The 19999-nt window shown below is 40.8% G+C and overlaps 1 protein-coding gene across 5 annotated transcripts in view; it reads right to left on the bottom strand.

Annotated features, from left to right (window-relative positions):
• svopl (SVOP-like) overlaps positions 1-17730 on the bottom strand; it is a 54829-nt gene extending 37099 nt beyond the window's left edge. For 3 of the 5 annotated variants that reach the window (XM_034163706.1, XM_034163710.1, XM_034163709.1), the window contains exons 1-2: positions 17631-17710; positions 3569-3675 (exon numbers count right to left, since the gene is read on the bottom strand). In XM_034163706.1, the coding sequence (XP_034019597.1) occupies positions 3569-3674 (106 nt within the window). In that variant the 5' untranslated portion in view covers position 3675; positions 17631-17710. Of the gene's footprint in view, positions 1-3568; positions 3676-3892; positions 3937-17630 lie in introns of those variants that run through there. The other 2 variants (XM_034163708.1, XM_034163707.1) reach the window with 2 other exon arrangements.
• Positions 17731-19999: the final 2269 nt, after the last annotated feature.

Raw genomic sequence — 19999 nt, 5'->3', positions numbered from 1 at the left:
AAACACCCAGACGAGTGTAAAAAAAAACGCCAAACACCCAGACGAGCGTAAAACGCCAAACACCCAGACGAGCGTAAAACGCCAAACACCCAGACGAGCGTAAAACGCCAAACACCCAGACGAGCGTAAAAATCGCCAAACACCCAGACGAGCGTAAAACGCCAAACACCCAGACGAGCGTAAAACGCCAAACACCCAGACGAGCGTAAAACGCCAAACACCCAGACGAGCGTAAAACGCCAAACACCCAGACGAGCGTAAAACGCCAAACACCCAGACGAGCGTAAAACGCCAAACACCCAGACGAGTGTAAAAAAATGCCAGACACCCAGACGAGTGTAAAAAAAAATGCCAGACACCAAGACGAGTGTAAAACGCCAAACACCCAGACTAGTGTAAAACGCCAAACACCCAGACTAGTGTAAAAAAATGCCAAACACCCAGACGAGTGTAAAAAAATGCCAAAAACCCAGACGAACGTAAAAAAATGCCAAAAACCCAGACGAGCGTAAAAAAATGCCAAACACACAGACGAGTGTAAAACGCCAAACACCCAGACGAGTCTAACAAAATGCCAAACACCCAGACGAGCGTAAAACGCCAAAAACCCAGACGAGTGTAAAAAAATGCCAAACACCCAGATGAGCATAAAACGCCAAAAACCCAGACGAGCGTAAAAAATGCCAAACACACAGATGAGCGTAAAAAAACGCCAAACACACAGACGAGCGTAAAACACCAAACACCCAGACGAGCGTAAAAAAAACGCCAAACACCCAGACGAGCGTAAAAATCGCCAAACACCCAGACGAGCGTAAAAATCGCCAAAAACCCAGACGAGCGTAAAAAAATGCCAAACACCCAGACGAGTGTAAAAAAATGCCAAACACCCAGACGAGCGTAAAATGCCAAAAACCCAGACGAGCGTAAAAAATGCCAAACACACAGATGAGCGTAAAAAAAACGCCAAACACACAGACGAGCATAAAACACCAAACACCCAGACGAGCATAAAACACCAAACACCCAGACGAGCGTAAAAATCGCCAAACACCCAGACGAGCGTAAAAATCGCCAAACACCCAGACGAGCGTAAAACGCCAAACACCCAGACGAGTGTAAAAAAAAACGCCAAACACCCAGACGAGCGTAAAACGCCAAACACCCAGACGAGCGTAAAACGCCAAACACCCAGACGAGCGTAAAACGCCAAACACCCAGACGAGCGTAAAACGCCAAACACCCAGACGAGCGTAAAAATCGCCAAACACCCAGACGAGCGTAAAACGCCAAACACCCAGACGAGCGTAAAACGCCAAACACCCAGACGAGCGTAAAACGCCAAACACCCAGACGAGCGTAAAACGCCAAACACCCAGACGAGTGTAAAAAAATGCCAGACACCCAGACGAGTGTAAAAAAAAAATGCCAGACACCAAGACGAGTGTAATGTTAAGGATTTTATATATATATATATATATGTTATCACTGTTAAACATTTGTAGCTTTGTCTTCTTTCTCATGAGAACGGTGTTGTGCTGTTTTGCACCTGTCTTAATGCAATCCTGAGAATTCAATTTTGTTTTAGCACTCTGGGGTCAATCTGAACTGGGAATGAAGGACTGGATGTACTTATTGTTATAACATAACTTTGTTTTCGTAGCCGCTAACGACTGGGAGTAAAAGAACTGAAGGTTGAATTTTGACTATTGTGATGTGGTGTTTAGTGTGAAGGAGTGTGGAAGACAGGACACTTCAGGCAGATGCAGAACAGCTGATACCTGCAACAGACGAACGAGATGTGCTGACCTGAAGTGTTCTTCCTTACAGCTGCACTTGACGTATGCGTTTATGTTATGGGAAGAAACTTGTCTTGCGTCATTACCCCCACCCTTAGGACAAGTTTCTTGTTTATGTGATGAGGGCGTCTCTTAATAAAAAGAGCGGAAAAGCAGGCCAGACTTTAGTGTAGCCTTGGTGTACAGCCTGGCCGCACTCCGCGCGTAATATTTGACTTTCTGTCTCACTGGTGTTTCTTGACTCTGTTTGTCTTGTTAAAGGTTTTAAAAAATGTTTGGAGGAGAAAATACCCAACAGTAAAACGCCAAACACCCAGACTAGTGTAAAACGCCAAACACCCAGACGAGTGTAAAAAAATGCCAAACACCCAGACGAGCGTAAAATGCCAAAAACCCAGACGAACGTAAAAAAATGCCAAAAACCCAGACGAGCGTAAAAAAATGCCAAACACACAGACGAGTGTAAAACGCCAAACACCCAGACGAGTCTAACAAAATGCCAAACACCCAGACGAGCGTAAAACGCCAAAAACCCAGACGAGTGTAAAAAAAATGCCAAACACCCAGACGAGTGTAAAAAAACAAAACAAAAAAACAAACAAACGGCAGACACACAGACAAGCATAAAACAGCAAAAACCCAGACGAGCATACGGCACAGTGTGTGTGTGTTTGTGACATTCTCCTTATGTTTGTGGAGACTGTGCTGGTGCTGGATCGGTGATGTCATATGTGATGTTAGGCCCAAATTTGACTTGCATAATCTGTTGCCAACCATGCATATGAGGTGCATCCAAAAAGTATCAGAAATTATTTTATCCCACGGAAACAAACGCAGCATGAGGTGTCGTTTGGCGGAGAGGTGAAGGGAACCTTCTTCCACATCTGGTAATTTTTTTAATCATGTACAGTGCACATTAGACACCAAGTCAAAGAGTGCAGATGTGAACTGCACCTCCATCTGACTTTAACAGGACAAGACGACTTGAGGCGGGACGTCTGACTGAGAATTTGGGCTGCAGCTGCTTCAGCATGAATTTTGCTGACACTCTGTTAACCACCAAAACATGAATCAGCTGCAAACTGTAGATTGTAAAATGTGAATACTGAAAAAATATCTCCTGAAATGTGAACGCAGGTTTTGCAAAACGTGAATTTCTTCACAATCTGATGTATGTGCTAGGCTGAGGAGCCAATGGTACAAAGTCATCTGTGGGATTATGACTGCACACCTCTCACTTTCGTTACCTCACGGGGCTTTTGTGCCATGCATTGACTCGCGCGTGTGGTGGGTGAGCAATCCAACGCTTGATGAATTCTGCTTCATGATGACAGGAAAAGTCGGCATTGAAGGATCAAAAAGTGACATCGCTATGAACGCTTAGCCACCACAAGCCAGGTATCCCTGTGGTCACTTTTCTGACACCTCCTGCTTAAATCCCACAAAGTCAGAAGGACGGTGAGGTCCTGCTGTCACCGTCTGAAAATCAAGATCAAGCCAGCTTTTGTCCTTCAGCTCCACAGGAGGTTTCTGTCCCCTCTGAGGACACCTGCATCACCATTTGACAGGTGGACCGCCCCAGTCAGACTCCACACCTGACGCTGTCCCCGGAATGGGGACAACCTCTTCCGCTGAACTCAAAGACCTGTTGATTGGTGAACTCACCTGCTCAGGTGAGGGGCTGTGAGGAAAACCTTCTCCCTGATCCGCTGGAAAACAGCTGCATTTAATGACGTATAGTTCAAACCAGAAGCGTCGTGCTGACTCACCTTTGTCCTGGTTTTTCTTGTCATCCTGTTGGCTGTTGGATTTTTCTTGCAGTTGCACATCTTGCAGACAGATGGCGCTGACCAGCTGAGTCTTTGATTCACTCATACTGAAAAAAGTCAATACAAGGTAAAAAAAAGAAGCATTGCTGCAATTTTCTCTTTGTTTTGAAGAACAAAACTCCAGCTGACGTCTGTCCATCAAATAGAAACAAACCGCTGCTGAACTCAATCAATCACTTTCATTATGGATCGATCACTGAGAGGTTTTATTTTACAGTAAACAGAATATAGTTTGACTGGATCTTTGACAAAACAACAACCGACCTCCGAGTTGCTTCTCTGACTGATTCTTTACAGACTCTTGGTTTGGGAAACGTCTGGACTTCCTGTTTGGACTGACCGGTCCCCTCAGTGAACCAGCTGGACCTGAACAGGACTTGGGCATACCTCAGAGGAACACCTCAGCCAGACCTGGACACCAACCAATAACCAAAGGTGTCTTCAGAGGATCTGTGGAACAACGAAGTCTCACTAAAGGTTACTTTGGGAGACGAGGAGTCCTACGGGCATTGTGAGGGAACGTCAGCCTGTTGGCCGGCAACGTGATCCTCCACAGACTCTGCTCTGTCAAGCTTGGATTGTTTACCGTCAGTGAAAAATGGCTGAGCGCACTTTGTGTTGTCTACGTCTGTGCCCTGGTGGCACATGGTGTGGACGCTCTGGTTGTTTCTGACCGCAGACGGGGGCTGTTTAGTTAGTAAGTAAGTAAATAAAGTTTATTTGTGCAGCACCTTTCAAGATAAAAATCACAAAGTCCTGTAGAGGAATTTAAGAACACAGAAATAAAAACAGAGAAACTAAAAGCAGCAATAATATAAAACTAGTTAAAAGCAAGTCTGTACAAATAGGTCTTAAGCTCCTCGTTAAAAGGTCTAACAGAGTCCACGGATTGTAGGTGTAGTGGCAGTGCAGTCCACAGTTTGGGAGCCACGACCTCAAACACACAGTCTCCTTTGGTCTTCAGCTTTGACCTTGGTACCATGAACAGGTTCTGGTCAGAGGACCTCAGAGACCTGGTTATCACATACAGGTGCAAGAGCTGACTGATGTAAAGTGGCGTTTGAGCGTGCAGAGCTCTAAAAGTCAGCACCAGCATTTTAAAGTTGCAGTCTGAACTGAACTGGGAGCCGATGCAAAGAGGACAGAACGGGTGTTACATCAAGCCACTCAGAAGACCTTGTAAGGAGCCTTACAGCCACATTCTGGACCGTTTGTAGGCAGTCCAGCAAAGACCTACTGAGGCTGGGGAACAGCGAATTACAGTCATATAAAAATAAAAGCATGAATGAAACAAAGAAATAAAAGCATGAATGATCTGTTCCAGCTCAGTTCCAGTTTGCTGTCTGTGTGCACAACTTTTCTCCAATACGTGCAAAGCTGAGGAATGTCAGTTTCTCATAATGCAGAAGACAGAGAACCACACCCTACTTTGTCTGGAACGGCCTGAAAACCTCTCAGTCACCCACCGTATTTCCTGGATAAAAAGGTTGATTCTTTCTGTCCTCAGGGGGCAGAAAGAATCAACCTTTTTCCACAAAAAGGTTTTCAAGATATTCAAAACTAATACATTTAAAAGTTACCCTCATTATGTTTACAAATAAAACTATATGAAACAAATCAGAATTAGTGCATTCAAATGTTGTTCTTATGATTATATGGTGAGCTAAAGTTCTGATGATTACTTCCTGCTTGTTTCACTCTCTGGTGGAGATTTCAGGGACCAGAGGCACAGTTTGGACCACCAGACACGCGGCTCTGCTCGCCAACCAACCGCCAGACACGCGGCTCTGCTCGCCAACCAACCGCCAGACATCTAGTAAGTAAGTAAGTAAACTTTATTTATATAGCGCCTTTCACAGACAGGGGTCACAAAGCGCTTTACAAGGTAAAACAATAAAAATATACAGTAAAACACTCAGTACTAAAAGATTATTGGCCATGAAAAGCCTGTTTAAAAAGTAGAGTCTTTAGTTGCTTTTTGAACATCTCAACAGAGTCCAGGGATCGCAGGGACAGAGGGAGTTCGTTCCAGAGACGAGGCGCTACGGCTTTAAAAAAATCGGTCTCCTCGAGTTTTAAAGGAGGTTCGAAGAACCATCAACAGGTTCTGACCTAAAGATCTGAGGCTGCGGGCTGAGGTGTAAGGCTGAATCAAGTCAGCAATGTAATCAGGAGCCTGACCATGTAATGCTCTGAAAGTCAAAACCAAGATTTTAAAATTAATTCTGGAGGCAACAGGGAGCCAGTGGAGGGATTCCAAGATAGGCGTGATATGGGTTCTCCTGCTGGTGCGGGTCAGAAGCCTCGCAGCAGAGTTCTGGACATACTGCAACTGATTTATCTCCTTCTTACCCAGGCAAGTAAACAGGCTGTTGCAATAGTCCAACCGCGTGGAGACAAAGGCATGGATAATTTCCTCTAATTCTTTCTGTGACACCAACTGTTTAAGTTTGGCGATATTTCGCAGTTGAAAGAAGCAATTCTTCACAAGCTTGCTTGCGTGCTGAGCAAGAGACATTCCTTCATCAAAAATAACGCCAAGGTTTCTAAGGCTTGTTTTTGCTGTTAAGCCCAAGTCACCAAGGAGGCTCCTGATAACAGGAACAGCACTGTCAGGGGCAACAATAAGTGTCTCAGTTTTTTCAGAGTTCAGTTGCAGACGGTTTCCATTAAGCCACTTCTTCACCTGTGACAGGCAGTCAAATAAAGAGTTCAGTTTGTGGACTTCTGAAATCTTAAAGGAACAGTACAGTTGTAAGTCGTCCGCAAACAGGTGGTAGGAAATATCCCTGAAGTCCTGAATCAACTGGCCGAGGGGAAGGACATACAATTGAAACAGCAGTGGCCCCAAAACAGAACCTTGCGGGACACCATACTGTAAAGCAGCTGTTTTCGATAGTTTATGGCCAGCCAACACACTAAAGGTCCTCTCCTCCAAGTATGAGGCAAACCACTTCAGCACGGACCCCAACAACCCTACCAGATCGTGCAGCCGGTTGACCATAATGCTATGGTCGACGGTGTCGAAGGCTGCGGACAGGTCTAGCAGGACTAGGACCGTGCATCTTCCTGTGTCAGCGGCCATCATGATATCACTAGACACTCTCAGTAGTGCGGTCTCGGTGGAGTGGTGTTTCCGAAAGCCTGACTGAAAAGTGTCATAGATGTTGTGCATCTCAAGGAAAGATGTTAGTTGTTTTGCGACCACTTTTTCCAGTATTTTTGCTAGAAAGGGGAGCTTCGATATTGGCCGGAAATTCTTAAGCTCAGACTGGTCCAAGTTAGGCTTTTTGAGTCTTGGTTCCACCACAGCATGTTTAAATGAGCTCGGAAAGAGACCGGATGACAGGGACATGTTGAACATTTTCATGACCCATGGCCCGATTGAGTCAAAAGTATCTAAAAAAAAAAGCTTGGAGGGAAGGACATCAAATGGGCATGAGGTCAGGTTCATTTTAGTTGCAACTGCTGCAATGTCTTCTAGTGACACTCGGTTGAAAGACGACCAGAATGTTAAAGATTTTGTATATATGTTATCACTGTTAAACGTTTGTACATTTGTCTTCTTTCTCATGAGAAAGAAGACAAAGCTAAACAAGGTTGAATAACACGTACGTTCTCAGGGTGAAGTGCAAAACAGCACAACACCGTTCTCATGAGAAAGAAGACAAAGCTAAACAAGGTTGAATAACACGTACGTTCTCAGGGTGAAGTGCAAAACAGCACAACACCGTTCTCATGAGAAAGAAGACAAATGTACAAACGTTTAACAGTGATAACATATATACAAAATCTTTAACATTCCCCTCCTGTTTATCGCCTGTTAAAACATACAGTAGGCATCACTCAGCTTAGCACTTCTTTTTGAGATTTTCACTAAGAGGTTCATCATGGTATGTTTTCTCTAGGCTTACACCCCAGAGGTGATGTCATCATTGTCACCATCATCGGTGTCTGGGTCATCATACTTCCATTGGTCTGGGTACAGGTCAGGAGAGCCATCGTCCTCCTTGTCGTCATCTGTCCCCAGAAGTGGATATGATGCTGGACCCCCTCCTGGTCCCGGACTTATTGCTGTGGTTATCATTCTATTTACAAGGCCTCGGAGACATGGAATACAACAACATCCACACAATGTTAGAATTGCAGCAAATACTGCTATAGACACTAATAGTGAAGAAATCAAAGACCTCCATTTTCCCATCCCTTCCAGCCACCAATCCCAGCCTTCGGTGTTTACTCCACTGTGCTCTTTCATCTTCCTGTTCAACGTCCTCAGCCCGTCAATGGCTTGAGTGAGACTGCCGTCTGCAGCTGTGTTGTTGGGAATGAATGTGCAGCATTGTTCTCCGAACATGGCACAAACACCTCCTTTCTCTGCCAACAACATATCCAGAGCAATACGGTTCTGGAAGGCCATAAGGGACGTGGCTTCTAACTGTGAATGGACAGCCTTAAATCCTTCCTCAGTCCAATATCCTAATTTCTGTACATTGTAGTGGATGTAGTTTATTCTGTCCACGTTTTTATTAATTGAGCACCACCAACAGATGGAAGATTCGAATCCAGCTGCTATTTGATTAACCAGTTTATACTCGTCAGGCACTCCTCTGGGGACTCCTATTGCATCAATATATGTTGGATTTCCTACTCCTTTCCAATCTCTTTTTACTCTGTCTGGCTATGCCTTTCTGCCAATCCTCAGGAATAAGAGAGGCTGCATATGTCGTAACATCTTCAGGGGTCATGGGTAACAATAATGATATTAATGCACAATAACCTGACACATTTCGTGGCAGTCTGTCAAAGATTCTGTTATCACCACACCACCACCATACATCACTCCTACCGACTGGTATAAATGAACCGTTTTTTCTGTATTATTCGACTACACCACTTGTCTTATTACTTTTTCAGCTAAAGCTTCATAGGCTAAGAGTGTGTTAACTCATCACGTCAACAGTTCAAGCTTGAACTGGAGTTGTGAGCTTTTCAGTACAGCATGTTGTGTTCAGCAGAGCACAAACTCCTCCCTGTGAACCAGTAAGCAAGTCTAAAACCATGCGATTTTGCATCACCATGGTACCTAAAGCATCTATTTCAGTGTTTTGAGCTGCTACTATTTTTTTAGTTACATTCATGAACAGACCCAATCGATAATTCAGAGTTTCAATCATTAATGAATTTTTCCCACTCCTATCCAGGGGAACAATGAATGTGCTATTTTATCTCCTACAGACCACAATTTTTTGGTCCTTTAGTACATCCGAGCCCCACATGTGATCATGTGGTAACACATCTGGGTATATCAATCTCCTCCGTCTGGTGCTGCCATTCTTCTCTGTGGAGGTCCTACCACATATGTATGGTCAGTCACCTGGGTAGGTGCACACACACCACCCCAATTTGGTGGGAGACTCATGTACAGTCTGGAACCATAAAGCCAATAGATGTCATCATACACCGGAGTACCATTTACAGGTGGTAGCAAAAACTTACTAACATAAGCACATGATTCATCCGTTCCCCATGGACAGGAGCGGGAAAAAATTAATTAATGATTGAAACTCTGAATTATCGATTGGGTCTGTTCATGAATGTAACTAAAAAAATAGTAGCAGCTCAAAACACTGAAATAGATGCTTTACGTACCATGGTGATGCAAAATCGCATGGTTTTAGACTTGCTTACTGGTTCACAGGGAGGAGTTTGTGCTCTGCTGAACACAACATGCTGTACTGAAAAGCTCACAACTCCAGTTCAAGCTTGAACTGTTGACGTGATGAGTTAACACACTCTTAGCCTATGAAGCTTTAGCTGAAAAAGCTTTGTCTTCTTTCTCATGAGAACGGAGATGTGCTGTTTTGCACCTGTCTTAATGCAATCCTGAGAATTCAATTTTTGTTTTGACGTTTGTGATGTGGTGTTTAGTGTGAAGGAGTGTGGAAGACAGGACACTTCAGGCAGATGCAGAACAGCTGATACCTGCAACAGACGAACGAGATGTGCTGACCTGAAGTGTTCTTCCTTACAGCTGCACTTATTGACGTATGCGTTTATGTTATGGGAAGAAACTTGTCTTGCGTCATTACCCCCACCCTTAGGACAAGTTTCTTGTTTATGTGATGAGGGCGTCTCTTAATAAAAAGAGCGGAAAAGCAGGCCAGACTTTAGTGTAGCCTTGGTGTACAGCCTGGCCGCACTCCGCGCGTAATATTTGACTTTCTGTCTCCCTGGTGTTTCTTGACTCTGTTTGTCTTGTTAAAGGTTTTAAGAATGTTTGGAGGGGAAAATACCCAACATTGACCTGTAGTGGCAGTTCAGGCCGGACTGCGCCAGACCACAAGGGGTCAGTAAAGGCATTTTTATGTGTCTGACCTTATCAACAAAGAACTCCAAGAGGTCTGTGCCATCTGCTTTACAAAACTCAGAGGTTGCAGAGGCAGCATGGGACACGAGAGAGTTAACTGTGTTAAAAAGCACCTTCGGATTTCCCTTATTGGACATTATCAGGTGATGGAAATAATTAGATCGTGCCTCTCTTAATGCATCATTTAACGTGGAAATAAGGTCCCTGAGATGTAACCTATGGACCTCAAGGTGCGTGGATTTCCACAAGCGCTCCGTTTTCAGACAGTCTTCTTAACTCCAAGATACTGTCATTTATCCATGGACATGACTTCTCACGGACATTATTTGTTTTGAAAGGGGCCACCAAGTCCAATAATGTGGCACAGTGAGAGTTAAAATGATGCATAAGATCATTGACATCCGTACAGTCATTAAAAGCACCGGGATGAAATAAGGCACAAAATCTGTCAGCTGTAGTTTGTGTAATGATCCTCCTTTCTGCCCTTTTAGAGACAGGCCTAGGCTCAGGGGGAACATCAACCTGAAAAAAAATACAGCTGTGGTCACTCAGGTGGACGTCTTCCACATGCATATTTGTGACGTGTAGGCCAAGAGAAAACACCAAGTCCATCTGGCTCTGCTCGCCAACCAACCGCCAGACACGCGGCTCTCCTCGCCAACCAACCGCCAGACACACGGCTCTGCTCGCCAACCAACCGCCAGACACGCGGCTCTGCTCGCCACCCAACCGCCAGACACGCGGCTCTCCTCGCCAACCAACCGCCAGACGCGCGGCTCTGCTCGCCAACCAACCGCCAGACGCGCGGCTCTCCTAACCAACCAACCGCCAGATGCCAGGCTCTGCTCGCCAACCAAATGCCAGACGCCAGGCTCTGCTCGCCAACCAACTGCCAGACACGCGGCTCTGCTCGCCAACCAACCGCCAGACACGCGGCTCTGCTCGCCAACCAACCGCCAGACACGCGGCTCTGCTCGCCAACCAACCGCCAGACACGCGGCTCTGCTCGCCAACCGACACGCGGCTCTGCTCGCCAACCGACACGCGGCTCTGCTCGCCAACCAACCGCCAGGCTCTGCTCGCCAACCAACCGCCAGGCTCTGCTCGCCAACCAACCGCCAGGCTCTGCTCGCCAACCAACCGCCAGGCTCTGCTCGCCAACCAACCGCCAGGCGCGCGGCTCTGCTCGCCAACCAACCGCCAGACGCGCGGCTCTGCTCGCCAACCAACCGCCAGACGCGCGGCTCTGCTCGCCAACCAACCGCCAGACGCCAGGCTCTGCTCGCCAACCAACCGCCAGACGCCAGGCTCTGCTCGCCAACCAACCGCCAGACGCGCGGCTCTGCTCGCCAACCAACCGCCAGACGCGCGGCTCTGCTCGCCAACCAACCGCCAGACGCGCGGCTCTTACTCGCCAACCAACCGCCAGACGCGCGGCTCTTACTCGCCAACCAACCGCCAGACACGCGGCTCTTACTCGCTAACCAACCGCCAGACATGCCGCTCTGCTCGCTGACTAACTGCCAGACACCCGGTGTCCCCGACTAACCGCTCCGCCCTGCCTTCACTGCACATGCGTCGTTTCTGTGCGTCAGCAGTGATTCACCGTTTCTGCTTCAAACTGCCTCCAGTCATCATCTGTCTCAGCCACAGATATCTTAAGCTTTTGTACAACAATCATTTCCACAGAAATTCAGCATTATTTCATCATAAAAGACGGGGGAGCGATCAGAGCGCCACAGCAGCACGTCTGAGTCTGACTCTCTGAGTCTGACTATCTACACCCAAAGCCATCAAATTAATTACTGTCTGAATAATGAATTACTGTCTGAATAATGAACTACTGTCTGAATAATTAATTACTGTCTGAGTAATGAATTACTGTCTGAGTAATTAATTACTGTCTGAATAATGAACTACTGTCTGAATAATGAACTACTGTCTGAATAACGAATTACTGTCTGAATAACTAATTACTGTCTGAGTAATTAATTACTGTCTGAATAATGAACTACTGTCTGAATAATTAATTACTGTCTGAATAATTAACTACTGTCTGAGTAATTAATTACTGTCTGAGTAATGAACTACTGCCTGAATAATGAACTACTGTCTGAATAATGAACTACTGTCTGAATAATTAATTACTGTCTGAATAATTAATTACTGTCTGAATAATGAACTACTGTCTGAATAATGAATTACTGTCTGAATAATGAATTACTGTCTGAATAATGAACTACTGTCTGAATAATTAATTACTGTCTGAATAATGAACTACTGTCTGAATAATGAACTACTGTCTGAATAATTAATTACTGTCTCAATAATTAATTACTGTCTGAATAATGAACTACTGTCTGAATAATGAACTACTGTCTGAATAATGAACTACTGTCTGAATAATTAATTACTGTCTGAATAATGAATTACTGTCTGAATAATTAATTACTGTCTGAGTAATTAATTACTGTCTGAATAATGAACTACTGTCTGAATAATGAACTACTGTCTGAATAATTAATTACTGTCTGAATAATTAATTACTGTCTGAGTAATGAATTACTGTCTGAGTAATGAATTACTGTCTGAATAATTAATTACTGTCTGAGTAATTAATTACTGTCTGAATAATGAACTACTGTCTGAATAATGAACAACTGTCTGAGTAATTAATTACTCTCTGAATAATTAATTACTGTCTGAATAATGAACAACTGTCTGAATAATTAACTACTGTCTGAATAATTAATTACTGTCTGAATAATGAACTACTGTCTGAATAATAATTACTGTCTGAATAATGAACTACTCTCTGAATAATTAATTACTGTCTGAATAATGAACAACTGTCTGAATAATGAACAACTGTCTGAATAATGAACAACTGTCTGAATAATGAACTACTGTCTGAATAATGAACTACTGTCTGAATAATTAATTACTGTCTGAATAATTACTGTCTGAATAATGAACTACTCTCTGAATAATTAATTACTGTCTGAATAATGAACTACTGTCTGAATAATGAACTACTGTCTGAATAATGAACAACTGTCTGAATAATGAACTACTGTCTGAATAATTAATTACTGTCTGAATAATTAATTACTGTCTGAATAATGAACTACTGTCTGAATAATTAATTACTGTCTGAATAATGAACTACTGTCTGAATAATGAACTACTGTCTGAATAATTACTCTCTGAATAATTAATTACTGTCTGAATAATTAATTACTGTCTGAATAATGAACTACTGTCTGAATAATTAATTACTGTCTGAATAATGAACTACTGTCTGAATAATGAACTACTGTCTGAATAATTAATTACTGTCTGAATAATTAATTACTGTCTGAATAATGAACTACTGTCTGAATAATTAATTACTGTCTGAATAATGAACTACTGTCTGAATAATTACTCTCTGAATAATTAATTACTGTCTGAATAATTAATTACTGTCTGAATAATGAACTACTGTCTGAATAATTAATTACTGTCTGAATAATGAACTACTGTCCGAATAATGAACTACTGTCTGAATAATAATTACTGTCTGAATAATGAACTACTGTCTGAATAATGAACTACTGTCTGAATAATTAATTACTGTCTGAATAATTAATTACTGTCTGAATAATGAACTACTGTCTGAATAATTAATTACTGTCTGAATAATGAACTACTGTCTGAATAATGAACTACTGTCTGAATAATTAATTACTGTCTGAATAATTAATTACTGTCTGAATAATGAACTACTGTCTGAATAATTAATTACTGTCTGAATAATGAACTACTGTCTGAATAATTACTCTCTGAATAATTAATTACTGTCTGAATAATTAATTACTGTCTGAATAATGAACTACTGTCTGAATAATTAATTACTGTCTGAATAATGAACTACTGTCCGAATAATGAACTACTGTCTGAATAATAACTACTGTCTGAATAATGAACTACTGTCTGAATAATGAACTACTGTCTGAATAATTAATTACTGTCTGAATAATGAACTACTGTCTGAATAATGAACTACTGTCTGAATAATGAACTACTGTCTGAATAATTAATTACTGTCTGAATAATGAACTACTGTCTGAATAATGAACTACTGTCTGAATAATTAATTACTGTCTGAATAATTAATTACTGTCTGAATAATGAACTACTGTCTGAATAATTAATTACTGTCTGAATAATGAACTACTGTCTGAATAATTACTCTCTGAATAATTAATTACTGTCTGAATAATTAATTACTGTCTGAATAATGAACTACTGTCTGAATAATTAATTACTGTCTGAATAATGAACTACTGTCCGAATAATGAACTACTGTCTGAATAATAATTACTGTCTGAATAATGAACTACTCTCTGAATAATTAATTACTGTCTGAATAATTAATTACTGTCTGAATAATGAACTACTCTCTGAATAATTAATTACTGTCTGAATAATGAACTACTGTCTGAATAATTACTGTCTGAATAATGAACTACTCTCTGAATAATTAATTACTGTCTGAATAATTAATTACTGTCTGAATAATGAACTACTGTCTGAATAATGAATTACTGTCTGAATAATTAATTACTGTCTGAATAATGAACTACTGTCTGAATAATAATTACTGTCTGAATAATGAACTACTCTCTGAATAATTAATTACTGTCTGAATAATTAATTACTGTCTGAATAATGAACTACTCTCTGAATAATTAATTACTGTCTGAATAATGAACTACTGTCTGAATAATGAATTACTGTCTGAATAATGAATTACTGTCTGAATAATGAACTACTGTCTGAATAACGAATTACTGTCTGAATAATTAATTACTGTCTGAATAATGAACTACTGTCTGAATAACGAATTACTGTCTGAAATAATTAATTACTGTCTGCAATATGAACTACTGTCATGAATAATTAATTACTGGTCTGAATAATGAACTACTGTCTGAATAACGAATTAACTGTCTGAATAATTAATTACTGTCTGAATAATGACTACTGTCTGAATAATGAATTACTGTCTGAATAACGAATACTGTCTGATAATTAATTACTGTCTGAATAATGAACTACTGTCTGAATAATGAATTACTGTCTGAATAATGAACTACTGTCTGAATAATGAACTACTGTCTGAATAATGAATTACTGTCTGAGTAATTAATTACTGTCTGAATAATGAATTACTGTCTGAATAATTAATTACTGTCTGAATAATGAACTACTGTCTGAATAATGAACTACTGTCTGAATAATGAATTACTGTCTGAGTAATTAATTACTGTCTGAATAATGAACTACTGTCTGAATAATGAATTACTGTCTGAGTAATTAATTACTGTCTGAATAATGAATTACTGTCTGAGTAATTAATTACTGTCTGAGTAATTAATTACTGTCTGAATAATGAACTACTGTCTGAATAATGAACTACTGTCTGAATAATGAACTACTGTCTGAATAATTAATTACTGTCTGAATAATAACTACTGTCTGAATAATGAACTACTGTCTGAGTAATTAATTACTGTCTGAGTAATTAATTACTGTCTGAATAATGAATTACTGTCTGAGTAATTAATTACTGTCTGAATAATTAATTACTGTCTGAATAATTAATTACTGTCTGAGTAATTTACTGTCTGAGTAATTAATTACTGTCTGAATAATTAATTACTGTCTGAGTAATTTACTGTCTGAGTAATTAATTACTGTCTGAATAATTAATTACTGTCTGAATAATTAATTACTGTCTGAATAATGAACTACTGTCTGAATAATGAATTACTGTCTGAGTAATTAATTACTGTCTGAATAATGAACTACTGTCTGAATAATGAATTACTGTCTGAGTAATTAATTACTGTCTGAATAATGAATTACTGTCTGAGTAATTAATTACTGTCTGAGTAATTAATTACTGTCTGAATAATGAACTACTGTCTGAATAATGAACTACTGTCTGAATAATGAACTACTGTCTGAATAATTAATTACTGTCTGAATAATAAACTACTGTCTGAATAATGAACTACTGTCTGAGTAATTAATTACTGTCTGAGTAATTAATTACTGTCTGAATAATGAATTACTGTCTGAGTAATTAATTACTGTCTGAATAATTAATTACTGTCTGAATAATTAATTACTGTCTGAGTAATTTACTGTCTGAGTAATTAATTACTGTCTGAATAATTAATTACTGTCTGAGTAATTTACTGTCTGAGTAATTAATTACTGTCTGAATAATTAATTACTGTCTGAGTAATTTACTGTCTGAGTAATTAATTACTGTCTGAATAATTAATTACTGTCTGAATAATTAATTACTGTCTGAGTAATTTACTGTCTGAGTAATTAATTACTGTCTGAATAATTAATTACTGTCTGAGTAATTTACTGTCTGAATAATTAATTACTGTCTGAATAATTATTACTGTCTGAAGTAATTAATTACTGTCTGAGTAATTATACTGTCTGAGTAATTAATTACTGTCTGAATAATTAATTACTGTCTGAGTAATTTACTGTCTGAATAATTAATTACTGTCTGAATAATTTACTGTCTGAGTAATTAATTACTGTCTGAGTAATTTACTGTCTGAGTAATTAATTACTGTCTGAATAATTAATTACTGTCTGAATAATTAATTACTGTCTGAGTAATTTACTGTCTGAATAATTAATTACTGTCTGAATAATTAATTACTGTCTGAGTAATTTACTGTCTGAGTAATTAATTACTGTCTGAATAATTAATTACTGTCTGAGTAATTTACTGTCTGAGTAATTAATTACTGTCTGAATAATTAATTACTGTCTGAATAATTAATTACTGTCTGAGTAATTTACTGTCTGAGTAATTAATTACTGTCTGAATAATTAATTACTGTCTGAGTAATTTACTGTCTGAATAATTAATTACTGTCTGAATAATTAATTACTGTCTGAGTAATTTACTGTCTGAGTAATTAATTACTGTCTGAATAATCTGAGTTTATCCATCTCCAGAATGGTGGTCAAAATGATCAATCGGTCGAAACAGTCCGGGTCGGGTTTCGTTAGTTTTCCATTTTTGATAAACCGGTTAATGTGAACCGGCTCAGATCACCGGAGTCCAGACTCCCTTCAAGAAACTGACATTTTAAAGCAGCAGAGGCTTCAGTTCTCAGCAAACAAAGAGATTCTTAAAGTGCGGACTTCAAGGAAAATATCGGAAAAGATTCAGCGCAGAAAACAGCAGCGATCTTCAAAGTAAAATCTGTGACTTTAACGTCAAACCGCCCCGTTAAATCCGCCGACACTGACATCAGACACTTCACTAAACTACATTTTGTGTCGAATAAAAACTCTTTTTGTGCTTTATTTCAAGGACGAACTCTGCACGAAAATGTGCTGATGACGTTTCTTATCTTAAGTTATTTCTCAGTTCTGATTTCGAGGCAGCAATCTTTAAATTGATGAACTGATGAACGGAGTCCGGTGGCAAAAGACCTCCGACAAAGCCGGAGTTCGGATAAAACACCGAAATCAGACGAACTCTGAAGAAAGTCCGGTGACATTCTGTCTTTTTTTAATAATACCCGGTGCGACGTTACTTACACTCTTCGGGTTTTTCCACCACCGAATAGTAGTTCCTGTTTACATCCCGTTTAGTAAACAGCGGTTTACCTGAACAGGTGTCATCAGGAAGCAGCGTCATCGTCACCTGAAGGGGGAGGAGTCAGGATGCTGTTCAAGGACACAAAACAGTCCGCAACACCTGTGCTGTTGTTGCGCATCAGCGCCCCCTGCCGTCCATGTTGACGTCCATTGGATTCGTACGTTACCATGTCACGTGATCACTCATGGAGCAAACTGTTCCTTCCTCGGTGTGCGTGTCTCCCGTGTCTGTGTGGGTTTCCTCCCACACCTGAAGACATGCAGTCAGATGGACTGGAGACTTTAAATGTCCAGGTCTCCCTGGTAGAAGAGGTCTCGATCTCAGTGAGACTCACCTGGCCGGACTGTGGCTGCACACCGCCCCCTAGTGGTTGGATTGTGTCTAACTGTAATTCGAATGGTTAAAGGCAGAGGACACATACATGCACACTGACAAAGTCTCGATTCAACAAGCAATGTCCTGCGAAAAGTATCGGAGAAAGAATTCAGAAACTGAAAAAGTTGAAAGAAAAAATCCTGATACCACAAAAACCTCCTGACATTTGATCACATCTAATTTATCTTGTGAAAAGTCACTTCTAACAGGACTTTGACCTTGAACATTTGTTCCAAGGTCAAATTTGTGGAATTGTAAACTCGTGTTGGTGGCGCTCTGGTTATAAATGACCTTCCAGTGGAGGTTTGGAGATGTTCTGGTGAGGTAACAGTCAGACTGTTTAATGAGAGGACGCCTGAGGAGTGGAGACGGAGTGTGCTGGTTCTGATTTTCCAGAAGACAGGTGATGTGCAGAGAGATGATGTTATGGGAAACAGTAGAAGAATCCAGACTGAGAAAAGAGGCGTGTCAGTGAAACCAGCAGGTTGTCTATCTGGTTGTTAAGTGTGACGTAACACATCATGTGATTTTCAACTTCCGGCTCCAAACAAAAAAGGCGCGCTGTCATTAACACTGAGATGCTCTGATCGGGCTGCACACGGACAACAGCATTAACATCGCAACAGCTGCGATCGCTTCCTGTTCATGTCGTTCGGGGAGAAAGTGAAGTTTGCACTTTAACGTCCTGTTTATTGTAATAAATAATTTTTTATTAACAAACAGACATGTATATTTTACCTGTGCAGAAAGTTTTATTAAGTGTTCTGACCATAGAACCAGACGAATGCAGTTAACGGAGGGACGGAGGTTTGCGCACAATGTAAACACAAACTAAACTTAAACTGTAGATCCTTAAAAGGATCAAACAGACGTAACTTTAATTGTAAACTCTTTAGACCCGGAAACAGATTTATCACGTGATGCATTATGTCAGCACTTAACAACCAGATAAGTTCAGGGACACAACTGTCAGTTGACTTTAGGCTGTCAGTCCGTCTTATTTTCAGGAAAAGTTAACTTCTCAAATTCAGCTGAGATGTTGCCACACATTTGAGCAGCTTTTGTCGCCATCTAGCAAGTGAGGTGAGCATTTCAGAGCTTCTGGTACACTTCCTACTTGAAACCCAAAATTCAGGAAACCAGACATTCCCGAATGTCAAAAAGGTGTGAAACTTTGATCTCCCAGTATTAATGTATAAATATTTTAGGAGGCTGAAAGTTTGGCCGTAGAGACAGAAGGACAGCAGTGTCTCCTGACAAGCACAGCTTATTTAGCACCTGGGCTACAAACTAACATGAACAGAGTTTGATGTGGCAAGTAGCATTTTAAAGAAGGAGGAGCTCTAGTTTTATTGTGGCGGTTCCTTGGTGGGCCTATCAATGTTTCTGGGCTCCTGTTTGGACCTTTGGATAAAGTCTCTTTGTCACATGACATCTCGCCAGATGGATTCATGTTGTCACTTTGTGTTGACAACAACCATCGTTGACACTTTGTTCTGGTGTTGGTATTTTGAGTAAAGCTTCAATGAATTAAGTGATTCTTAAATTACTTTTAAAGATAAAGGTCAACTAACAACATTACGCAAAATCACTGGAAGACATTTGCCCAAGATGTTTGCACATAACTCTGCAGATCTCTCCCTTACCAAAAAATAGTACTTATAAGTATATAAAAAGTAAACTAGAAGTATACTTGAAACATACTTGCATATACTACTTTTTGGTAAGGGCTGTTATGTATTAGTCCTGCAAAAAAGGGGAGGAGTTCCACAGTCTGACTGCCACAGACTGTGGTGCTGTGTGGTCTCAGTCTGTGGCTGAAGGTGCTCTGACAGGACCTCAGTGTGCCATGCAGGGCTGGGAGGTGCTGTCCCGGATCCTGAGCACTTTCCTCAGCATCCTCCTCTCTGACACAGACTCCGCCCCCAGGACA

This window comes from Thalassophryne amazonica, chromosome 22 (genome assembly GCF_902500255.1).
Source record: "Thalassophryne amazonica chromosome 22, fThaAma1.1, whole genome shotgun sequence".
Lineage (NCBI taxonomy): Eukaryota > Metazoa > Chordata > Actinopteri > Batrachoidiformes > Batrachoididae > Thalassophryne > Thalassophryne amazonica.
The sequence above is the reverse complement of the archived record's forward strand: the minus strand, read 5'-3'. Positions and strand labels throughout refer to the sequence as shown.